Source organism: Vombatus ursinus, unplaced genomic scaffold, assembly GCF_900497805.2.
Source record: "Vombatus ursinus unplaced genomic scaffold, bare-nosed wombat genome assembly UNPS02013950.1, whole genome shotgun sequence".
Lineage (NCBI taxonomy): Eukaryota > Metazoa > Chordata > Mammalia > Diprotodontia > Vombatidae > Vombatus > Vombatus ursinus.
Genome location: NW_020953728.1, coordinates 2,229,314 through 2,241,894, shown reverse-complemented (window position 1 = coordinate 2,241,894; position 12,581 = coordinate 2,229,314). Strand labels below are relative to the sequence as shown.

The 12,581-nt window shown below is 36.0% G+C and overlaps 1 protein-coding gene across 1 annotated transcript in view; it reads right to left on the bottom strand.

Moving 5' to 3' along the window:
* The window catches only part of ARID2 (AT-rich interaction domain 2), a 208,469-nt gene that overhangs the window by 28,881 nt on the left and 167,007 nt on the right, over positions 1–12,581 (bottom strand). Inside the window, exons 13-15 of the mRNA XM_027858933.1 lie at positions 8,192–8,326; positions 7,425–7,621; positions 4,240–7,109 (exon numbers count right to left, since the gene is read on the bottom strand). Coding sequence (XP_027714734.1) covers positions 4,240–7,109; positions 7,425–7,621; positions 8,192–8,326 — 3,202 coding nt within the window. The remainder of the gene's footprint in view (positions 1–4,239; positions 7,110–7,424; positions 7,622–8,191; positions 8,327–12,581) is intronic.

Sequence of the window (12,581 nt, the reverse complement as noted above, 5' to 3'; positions counted from 1 at the left end):
TGTATTTCATTTTGTGTACTGAAATTAACTTTACATGCAAGTTATTAATAATGCTTAGTATCCATGCTCAATGTTAATCTTTTAATAAAAGTTTTGAAAAGAATGAATTAACTAATGAGAAAAACTCAATTAAAATGCATAAGCCATAGAAAACAAAATTCCTCAAGGCTCATAATTTTACTATCAAATTATGGATCCGTATCAGTGGAAACAGCATAAATACTTGACATTTACATAATAATGTATATTTCTGAAGTATTTTTATAATTTAGTCACCTTTAACCAAATATTTTAAATGAAACCATGGGAAAAAATGATAAAGATGAATAATGATATGTACACTCAGTTTTCTCGGGCATAAAAGTTTTCCCTCTTGAACTAAGTATGGAACTACACACACACACACACACACACACACACACACACACACACATTATCAATGCTTAGTAATGAATTTCCTATGAATTATAAGTCACTAGCCTAATTACCAGTGCAACAGTGTTTTTTTGAGGAAAGAACCAAATTGTTGTAGCTGTAGCTGAATTGATTCAGTTCCTGGCTGCGTGTGAAATTTTATCTTCAGGCTATGCACTTGTTTTCCTAATATTTGATAACTGCCAACCTTCTAAAGAAAGAAAAAAAAGGTCATACAAATATCAATGTCAATGGCATTGCACATAGCCATCGTCTATCTAACTTCCTACAGGAAGGTGTTTTGAATAGTCCATAGAAACAGTAAAAACAGGTAACAGAAATGCACATATTAGACAAAGGAAGAAGCAAAACAAAAGGGGAAAAAAGATAAAAACAGTCAAAATAATATTTTATGTACAATTATCTCCCATATGGGCATCAGCCATGCTGTAAAAAAAGAAATAGAATAAAGCCTGGACTAAAGAGGATAAACTGATATGGTTATCCTCAATAGATTAATAACGAGGTGTTAAGTGACTGCCTTACTCTTGGAAAATATTTCTCTTTATATCTTCTGGTACTTGTCTTCATTTTTTTTTCTTCCAACTAGCCAAAGTTTCTTGCCTTTTCTGAATAGACCTTATTACTTAAGACCTTTCTCAACACAAGCATTCTATATAGCCATTAATGTCTCTACATATTCCAAAGCAAACCCTTAAAAACTACCTGAACCTCTCTTGGAAAATCTTGATATAAAACCACTACAAGAAAGGATATATAGTAATGCTCTCAACATGATGGCCTATGTCCAGTATCCTCCCCAATTATATACTGAAATAGCATTTAATTCCAAACCTGACAAGGATGTAAAATAGAAATGAATTCAATTTATGTTTTCAAGGATAAAATAATTTAGTTTTCAAAATAATCTAATATTAACTTGGGAAGATACTAAGAAGTATGGTAAGCAAATTATTACAATGGTTTTTAGAATGTTCAGTTTTAACTATATGGGTTACTTGTTTAGGAATCATTTATCTCTTCACAGTGAAAAAATGTAAGCTGAATCAAGTTTTAGTATGTTTTATCTTTACTTTCTATGCTGTAGAAAGTAGTTGTAGAAAGTAGTCTATTTGGTATTTTCTGTTTTCTATGTTTGAATCAGGGCATGATTTCTTCATGAGTGATAACTGGCATATTTTGAAAATTTCAACAATTTTTAAAATTGGTACAAGTAAACGAAATACAGTTTCAGAAAAGATTTTCAGATGATAACGGTAACTAAAACTTGTATATGTGCTAAGTATAACAGACAAAAGTTTAAAGAGCACCAATGCCTTAAATTTCTATTGTTTTAAATGAAATTTAATTCTTGGTACCACACTTTAGCAAGGTTATGGATAAGCTTAAAAGTGCCTAGAAGAGGGCAATTTAGGATATCAAATGGCCACGTGTGTATTAGTTGAAAGAACAGGGAATATTTAGGCTAGAGAAGAGAGAATTTACAAAGGGATATAATAGCTGTTTTCAGGTATGGTAAAGAAGTTAGATTTGGTTGCTTTGACCCCAGAGGGTGGAATTGGGAACAATGAGTGAAATTTTAAATGCAAATTTGCCTTGATATAATAAGGAAAAACCCTAATGGCAATTAGTTTTTTCTAATGATAAATAGTATTGCTTTGAGTGGTTGAAGGTTACCTCTCATTACGTCTTTTAAGCAAAGGCTTAATGATAACTTCATGGATACATTTGGTGACTATATAGATATAGACATATCAGAATTGGATAGCCACTGAGGTCGTTTCCAACTCTGTGAATGTGTCATTCTCATTCTGAGATTTCATACTAGAGAAAAACTTTATGTAGGTAAAATCTTACGAATGTAACGAATGTAACTTTTACTGTGCATTATTCAAATTGTTCTCTAACAAGATCCTACAAGTTCACAGTTCTACCATTAATGAGTACCTCTTTTTTCTTCTCTCTCTCTCTCTCTCTCTCTCTCACACACTCACACACACACACACACACACACACACACACACACAATGCACTGACACACTAAAGTTATTTTGGAAGTTCTAAAACTTTACAATAAGAAAAGTATAAACCCAAACTTCTTAAAGGTATTTTTTCATAACTACTTATAGGTAATTTAGGAATGTATTAATAATGCTTATGATGCTGAGTTATTAGAAATGAATATATTCAGCTAGAGAGATTAAGACACAAAAATTAAGGTTCAATGAATCATCACAAGATATGGGGCTCTTCTTGAAATTGGTTAGGTTTCTTAATTATCACAAATTATTTAGATTCCTACCAGCCTCTTGGTATCATTCATCAACAATTCTAGAATACAACAGAAGTAAGAGTACCATGCAAATAAACTAGAAAATGCTTAAATACAAAATGATAAATATAGTGACTAAGGCTTTATAGTATTTTTTATAAGCTATAAAAGAATCAACTTGAAAGAAAATCTAGTTTGAGGCGAAAAGTTAGCATTCATCAATCAATTCATCAACTAGTTTGTAGTACCTGTTTAAAAAAAAAACTAGAATATTTTAGTGCTTTAAAAAACTTAGAAAAACATATGCATATAAAAATATATCTGTATATACACATATACTGCACAAAACATATTAACTAGAATCATTATAATTACAAGTAATGTTATCCAAATTCATATACTTATGTGAAGCAACATGTGAAAGGAATGGAGCTTCTTAAATATGACACTGTGATGTTACTTTATCTCCTGCTGTTCTTTCTCTACTTGCAAGGTCCAACTTTGGCCCACTGTTGACAGTGATTACTGACATTTTGGCAATTACTAATAGCAATCAGAAAGCCAAATGAAAATAAGTCAGTCAGGTTTGGCACTAGCAGGAAGGGGATAAAACCATGAGATAACAATAAGGTGGAGTTAAACCTGAGCATTTAAGGATCAGGGCCTGAGTAAGACCCACATGACAACAGTTAAAAAGTATTTTAACTATCTTCACCTTCATAACCTGAAAGTGATCCCAGAATTTCCAGATGGATATAATTTAATCAAGAATGTTTTCTTATGTTAAGTTCTTCACAACTTTGATGAAAAACATTATGGACGACATAGGAGAAACTTGAGAATCAGAGAAGAACAATAAAGTAATAAAATTACTATGATGATATTGTTTAGAGGATAGTCACATCTAAATTCGTGATGGTAAGTATAGCTAAATATAATTTATTTAATATATAAGGATATCAAGAAGGAATATAAGGAATCAAGAAGTATTTTTAAAAAATATAAAATAATGTGACCTCTGTGGGATTCATTATACAAACATGCTGGCAAACAAGTTGCTTACGTAACTATACTTCAAAATGAAGAAATTAGATACAGAAATTTTCTTTTTTGGTAGTATTTGCAAAATAAGAGAAAAAAAAACACGTGAGAAAATAAAGATTTTAAAGCACCTGTAGCTGGACAATCACTTTTCCAAAAGCTAAGATACATGTGTTAGCTTAGTCAGCATTGGAGGAAAAAAAATTTAAAAAGTTCTTTAAATTATGTGCAATTAACTTTAAAACCACCTGACTTCAAAAACACCTGTGACAGCAATAAGAACAAGGAAAAAAAGCACAGCAGTTTTGGTATATATATATATATATACACATATATATATTTGCTCTAAAATATTATAACTTTACAAGTTTTCAGGTCTAGATAGGAGAAAACACAGATTAACTAATGATTGTACTGCCAAACAATTTTTGCAAAACTGATAAAATACCATCACAATTTTAATGATAAAAGAAACAGGAGAGTGAACATACCTGCGTGGCTATATTCTGTACATATGTTGACGGATGCTGCTGCTTTTGGTGAACAGCACTTTCTATTGCTACTTTAGCTACAGTGCTTGGATCCGCTCCTGCTGGTACTGCAACCATCGTTGCACTACAGCCAGCATTATTGGGGTCACTGATTGTAACAATTCTAACTCCTACTTTATTTGGAATTCCTGGGACTGTTTCCCTATCAATATCCTCTGCTGGCCTCTTTACAGTTTTGCATTCTGCTGTGCCATTAGTAGACCGAACTTCAGATGATAAGGGAGATTGGGATACTCTAGATCCTGAGTGGGGCACTGCTATGACTGGATGTCCCTGTATAACAGAGGCTGCAGTGTGTGGTGAGACAACCACACTTGGGCGTTGCTGAGGCACATCTGAACTCAAACTTGAAGCTAAAGGTCCATTAGGTAAATCAGTGTTGGTACCACTAAGTTGCTGTGTTATCACATTTGGGGCCTCCTGTATACTGCTTATAGATGGTGTCCCACCCAAAGTTAATACAGGTCCATTAGAAATTCTTTCTATTTGATCACCTTTGGCAGTATCTTGCTGAGTGATATCTAAATTCCCTTGTTCCACTGGAGATATCTCACCATTTCCCACATGATTGGAAGTTTTGTGATTTGGAATGTTTTTGCTTAAATGAGAACCATCTCCTTTATCAAAATCACAGATTCCATTAACTAGGGGTTTTTTCAAATCACTTTTAAATTCTTGTGTATCCATTTGTTCCAAGTTCTGCTTTCCAGGAGCTCCATTCTCACCCAAATCTAATGATGGCCCATTACTGATTTGTGAGCACTGGGTGGTCTCATTTTGACTTTTCCCTGAGTTTGAAGGAGGTAGACTTGAGTCACTATACTTTCTCCCATTTAAAAGATTTCCCACCTCTATTTCGTTTTCTTTCGTATCCCCATTGCTGGTGTTTGCAACTCCTTTTCGGCAGGATGGGTTTTCCATGACTTCTATTTTACGTTCATGAACGTGTAAACCTGTTGCTTCCTTTGCTTCTTCCTCCTTTTGGCAAATTATTTTATCACCTTTAAATGGGGGAGCAGCAGCAGTAGCACACGGTGATTGTCCAGCTGGAGGTGCTTGAGTAGCTGGAAGTGTTTGCACCTGAAGGCCAACTCCTGTTTGTGTTCCACTCATGGTAATTCCTGCTGGAGCAATGATTTGAGTTGCATTTCCCTGACTCACAGTTGCAGTAGCAAAACTAGTATTTGGCACAACTGTTATGGTAACCTGGTTGCCAGAAGTCCCTTGGAAAATAGTTGCTGGACTGTTTGAGATCAGTGGGCCTGGTAATATTTGTAAGTTAGAGATAGGGACTGTTTGTACTCCCGCTGGTGGTGGTATTGCACTTTGGACCAGCTGAACATTTTGCTGCCCAACCAATAGCTGCTGACCTTGAGACTGTCCTTGTACTCCAAAACCTGCTGTTTGGTTATTGGTCACCTGATAAACCACCTGAGGACTAGGGGCTCTTGCATTATTAGGAGGAGGAATCTGTGGAGCTGGGAGTATAAGTTTACCACCTGGAGTGGAAGGACCTCTCTTTGGAAGCAGTAACTGTTTTATCAGACTAGATTCACCAGAGGCAGGCTGACCAACTCCTGTGTTAGTCTGCTGTGGCTGAACTTGCATTTGTACCTGTTGTGGCTGCTGAACTTGTACTTGTACCTGCTGTGGTTGACATGCTGGTGAATGTTGCTGTTGCTGCTGCCTTTTCACAGATAGCATCTGACTGACAGTTGGAGGAGGTCCCTGTGACTGAGGAGTAGAAGGTGGAGATGACATAACAGTCGGGACCTGGCTATTTGTGACTGGTCCAGGGGATGGTGAGGAAGATGGAGTTAGGTTTGGCTGTCCAGGTAACTGGACTGTTTGACTAGCTGGGATCGTAGTTGGATTAGCAAGAACAATTTGGTGAATGGCTGGTGCGTACGTTTGACCTTGCTGAGCTGTCTGGCTCACAATCACTACACTCTGTTGGGTTTGCTGTTGTGGCTGCTGGATGGGCTGCTGTACCACCGTTGATGTAACTTGCTGAGAAGGGAGGGGTTTTGGTGCAATGTTCTGAAATCCTACTCTGGAGGCTTGTGGACTTGGGACTCCAGCTATTGTAACCATTTGGCCAGCTGCTACTTGGAAACTTTGTACTGAAGTGGCAGAGACAATATTGGATGCCGATGTTGTTACATATTGCTGGGGTGTAATGATGACAGTGTCTTGTTGCTGGTTGCTAGAAGATGACTGTTGAGATGAAGTTTGCACAGGTTGGGAAGATGTGGTGATTAACTGTTGACCTTGTGAAACTGTTGAAGGGCATGCTGGTATGTTCTGTACTCTGCCAAATATATGGTTCTGTGGTACAGCTTGTTGAATTACTGTAACAGGAGTGCCTGAGGATATTTGTCCTGGAACTACTGCATGTAGTGGGGGTTGCTGCTGAATGACAGGAGGATGATGAAGCAATGTTTGAGAACTGACAACAGTCACTGGTTGTGGTCCTGCAGTATGATTCTGAACAATGGAGGCCTGTGCTGCTCCACCTCCAACAGCAATACTACCAGGAACTGCTGTTTGGGGAATAGTACTCTGAATTACTGCAGCCTTAACTACTTCACAAGAAATTGGAGCTTTATTTTGTATGACAGTCACTGTAGCATTTTGTTGTTGCTGGGTATGAACTGAAGGATTTGGTGGAATTCGAGAAACAGTCTGTGCCACAGTATGAACACCTTGGATTGGAAAAGACATTTGTGTTGCAGTCAAATTTGAAGACTGGCTGTTAACAGGAGTCCGTTGAAAATGGTTTCCTAGAGTTTGTGGTCCATGTGGGATTCCTAAAAATGGAGGAAAAGCAAATCAAACTAAGGAATCAATCGACTCAAACGTTAAGCAAGAATTCATCCTTCTATGCAACTGAAAAAAAGACAAAGCTATTAGGTTTTAAATTTGGTAAACAACTTGTGACAAGTTTCAAGTGAAACCGTCTTGACACACAGCTTCATTAACCTCACAAAACTATAAGCTAAAGAAGCATGTCTATAACTTTGTAAAAGTCATAACAAAACTTACTTTGTAATCAGCTTGTTGCTTTTTACTTTAGGTTTATAATTCAATTAACTTCAATTGAAAATGTAATAATAAATTAAAACCTGCTGGTGAAGGAGTCGGAGACACATCTGGAGCAGACTCAACACGGACCACAGGTGTAGAAGCTGGTTGCTGCTGATAGTACATCTGGATGGGAAGTGGTATTGCCCTCCGTTTTACCCCTACTACATGTATATGTGCCTGCCCGTTGTTATTCGGATCCTCCACTCTCTTCACTGTATGATTCGGAAAGACCGTTCTGTCAAATACAAGTATACTTGTTAGCTTTTAGAACCACCACTAATTCTCCACAAGATTTTTAACAAAGCTCAAAGTAGAACAATATATTGTTTTAATAAAAATATTGAACATTCATTACATTTGCCATTACTACAGTCATTTTTGTAAAAATAAAACAAAACAAACAAGTAAACAAGAAAGGGTAAGTACGGGAAAATAGTCTCTAATTTTTGACTGATGGCAACATATTAGGAAATTTTGATTGGATTTTGTGAAATTCTTGCTATGACGTGATTTTAAAAGTATTACAGTTCTAGAAGACTAAAATCTTCAAAAGATTGCTATTATAATAGAAACAAACTAAATTAGACTCAATTCCTTACTTTTAAAAGTCCTGTAATATTCAATCAAATATTATAATTAAACCTTATTATCCATTCTACTAATCCTCAATATAGCAAGATAAGATTCTGGTGAGCTTTAAACTGAACAAAAATTTGGGATTTTTCCCCCAAACAGAACAGAAACAGTGATCCAAAAGTATGATGAATCTTGACAATTTTGTTTAAGTATAGACCATCGATCTTACCGAAGACATTTATAAAATCCAGTTGATGTCAGGATTCCACCGCGGGCCAATTTACTACAGGTTGAAAGGTATTCAGAGTACATTTCTGCTCGAGAGACTGAACAATCTGAATTCACTTCAAAATGTGCATTCAACCTAAAAGTGGACAAGAACAATTAACACTAAATTCAGGATCATATTTTAAAATGCTGAAACAATTCAATAATGATATCAAAACTTAGTACCGAACGACTATGTACCAAATTTCAAATAAGTAAACATTCTTACTTGTCAAAGTACAGAGTGGCTTTGAACCATGCTAACATAGAGAAGTAGACTATTTTTTTCCCCTAGGATTTAGAGTTCTAAGGAATCTTTGGGGCTACTTAGCCAAAATCCTCATTTTATAGATAGGGAAATTAAGGAACAAAGAGGTATGGTGGCTTGCTTGTTTAATTTTATAATACAATTAAAATCCCATCGTATCAAAAACAAAGGACATCTTTATATTGCAAATCTATTTTCACATGGCAGAAAAGGCCCATATTTATGGTACTTGGTTGATCCTGTTACAATGAATTTCATACAACTAATGGTCCCTGTGTTCATATAATAATCACTCTCTAAACTTGACTGTGTATTATTCCACTGCAGGCTGGGAAAAAGAAAGGAAAACTGAGCTAATCTTAAGCTCTTCACAGCTTTATTATTTCATTAGCAAGTTGGAATTCTCCTTACTTCTTTCAATTTCAAACATATCAATCAAAGCCCAACACTGTTTAATTAATTCACTCAAGCTTCTAAACTATATACTAAAACAGCAATACCTCAATTGCCTTTAGTAGGAGGAAAAAGTATGTATTTTACTCTACAAGGTTCAAAATTCTCCTTTCTGCTTGCAAATTCACTTCACTGAAGAAAAATGAGCTCTTCTTCTGTCTCAACTTTGGTTCCTGATGACTGTAGGAATGTGATTTTTGACCTTTTGAACGAGGTATTCAACACAACAACATTTCACAATAAACAACTGGCAGTCCTATGGAATTTAAGTAGTGGGACCTTACTTGTAAATGGAGGAACTTTACAAAACAAAAGACTGGGGAAGAAAGGCGGACCAACTATCAATTGATCAAATATATGACATAGGACTTAGGACCAACTGTATGCTGATTACAGCCCAATTGACATCTATTATTTGAATCGGTAGAGTGAATGGAATAAAAGCTATAGTGCAATAATCACAATCATTCTTTAGCACTGCTCACACAACAGGTGCTGAATAAAAGAAAAGATGCCTGCTGTGCCAAAGAGATACTATTACGTCCATGTCTTTTGAATCAAAGAATCTTGTGTAAGTAGTTAGTACAATTTTCCTAATTCTTTTCCTTTGCTGTTGTTTTTAAAGACTTTCATGGGGTCTTTACAGTAGGCTTAATACATATTTTAATAGTATAATATCACAACTTTGAACATGCTAAACACATACTAAAATCAACAATCAAAAAATGAGATAGGCAATATTTTCTCATAGGTGAACATCACTTATGCCTTTTTTTCTCTTCTGTACATCTGTGCCATGTTCCCCGACCCCCATATTCTTTGTTGTTGGGAAGGATGGGGAGCCTACAGTGATGGAATATATCAAAAAGATTTTGTCTTTAGATAGAAATGTTAAAAAGTGCCATTAAATACCTTTCTGGTGGAAGAGGTTTTACAAAGCACAATGGAAAACTAGGATAATAGAGTTAGGGGGAATGAAGGAATAAATCTGTTAAGATGAGAAAATAACAGGTGGTCAAAGGTGGAAACATCTGGAAAACTCCACTTGATGTTTTTTCAAATCTGTACTTTCACCAGGGGATATTAAGTTAGCCATTTCACTTGTGCTTTCTGGAGTCTTGAGAAGTCTCTTCACTTCTCTCTTGGTAGTCCCATTGAGGCGACCCACTGTGTCCCCATTCCCTGCTATTATCATCTATGTAAGGCCTATTCAATTTTTCCAATCTTGATTCAGGGGTTGTTAAAGGGGATGTTAAGTATGTAAAGCAAGTTGTTACTTACTGTGAGTAAGTAAAATGTTAGAGGGGACCTACTCTAGGTCTCAAAAGTGAAGAGGAGAAAAATACATCTTTGGCAAAAACCTTGTTAAATAACTATGTAAACAGTGTAAAGATCTATGATTTTTTCAAAAAGAAAAGGTTTTTTCAGTCAACTGTTATATTAGAGAATTACAAAGCTAGAATATTGGAAGGTAAAGAAAGATGTTATGTTGAGAACAGCCAGATCTAAATGAAATTTTCTAGGTAAGTCTATATCCAAGACATGCTTTTATGAAAGTATGTAAAAGGAAACAAAGCCTGCCCTAAGCATAATCAGGCAAAAGTATCTAAAAATCTATAGCTGTGGTTGTGTTGCAAGAGTTGTAGTGGGACAGGAATAGCAGCTAGAAACGGGATAATACAAAAGAGTTTTAACAGAAAGAAATGCAATCTTCTAAGAAGAATGCTGAGAAAAAGATAGACCCACAGAAGTTAAGTCAAAAGGTGTAAAGAGCTTTGATATTGCCTGCTATCATTCAATACAGGTGAAGCTTAGGATCTATAAAACAGGGGAAACAAGAGCCTTCCAACCCTATATGAAGTGTTAAACTAATGAGATAATCTATTAAAAATGACCTGAAGATTATGATTCACTATAGTGCTATACAAATATAGTATCACTGCAGTTATCATCATCAACATCATCATCATCATCATCATCATCATCATCATCATCATCATCACCATCACCATCACCACTGGCTGAATAACCACTTAAAGAACTATATGGGGGCAGCTAGGTGGCACTGTGGATAGCCTTGGAGTCAGGAGGACCCAAGTTCAAATTCGACCTCAGACACTTGACACTTACTAGCTGTGTGACCCTGGGCAAGTCACTTAACCCCAATTGCCTCACCAAAAAACAAAAACACCCAAACAAACAAACAAACAAACAAAAAAGAACTATATAGAAGGATCATATTATTAATGACTTAAGCAAGAAGAAAGGGAATTTAAGTAACCCCTTTGAGAATTTACAATTTGGAAGTGGGTAGATGATGAAGTTGAAGAGGTAATGGAATGTACACTTTGATCAATTTAAGCCTTGAGATGAGCTAGTGTAATGGAAAAGGTTCTTGAGGATATTGTTATCTTAGCCAAAGAGGTTAAAAGACTCAAGCTACACATTCAAACTGTGCACAATTTCCCCTTTTGTGAACATGTCTTTCTAGTAGTTGATATACAGGTAAACAGGAAGATCTGGAACTTTTTTTTTTCCAGAGAAACATAGCACCTGCTGAAATCTCTGTGACCTAAGAAGAGTAAGACATCTGTATCATTGTGTTTAGGTCAGAGTTAGAATGTAGCCATTAATAAAGACATAGTTCAACCTGGGTTGATTCCCAGGTGCAAATGGATAAGGGCTTGTGGAGGCAAACCACATAACAGCTTAGAAACAAAATCAAGGTAACTTACAATTGTCCCTTTAAAGTAGAAAGTCTTATCACCTGAGCAAGCACTTCTGGAAGATGTTCTATTTTTCTTCAGGGATCATTTACATAAAATGCAGCTGGCTGAGAAAGTCTACTTTTCCATCACCCACCTTTGCTAAATGTGATGCTATAATATAGGAACTACTAGTCAATACCTACAATCAGGATTTATTGGTCTTAACATGGAAAAGAAATAAATAGTGAACCATTTGCTACAAACCTTATGAAGTACACTATATTGTTATTAAGTCATTTTTTAATTGTGTCCAACTCTTCAAGACACCATTTAGGGTTCTCTCAGCAAAGATATTGGAGTGGGCTGCTATTTCCTTCTCCAGCTTTATTTTACAGATGAGGAAACTGAGGCAAATAGAGTTGTGACTTGCCCAGGGTCAACCAGCTAGTCTAGATTTTAACTTTGGAACGCTATCCACTGTGCCATCTAGCTGCCCTGGGTCTATATTACCTTTAGTTCTAATAAATAACTATGGAGGGCCATCAAAAAAGAATATTCAGGCGCCCTGGGTTCAAAGTGATCAACATGCATACCGCGGACTATAAGACAGGCATCAGTAGTTAGAGTACATTGAAGACTGAGTGAAATCTACCATAAGGGCAACCTGGTTTGTGAAGTTTCTGGTACCTTCAATGTACTAAGTTGTTCTGTGGTCTGAAGTCTGTGTGCAGAGGTGCCTACTCGGCCTGTGGGTTAGATTGAGGCCCATAAAAACTCCTGAGTGTTGGCTGAACCAGGTTAAAATGTAAATTGGAAATATTTAACAAAATGTTAAAAAATACAATAAAACAAAGATATTACATTTTTAAATTAAGTCAATATGTAGCCTGCAGGGCTCCTTGTGTATGGATTAGTGGCCCCCA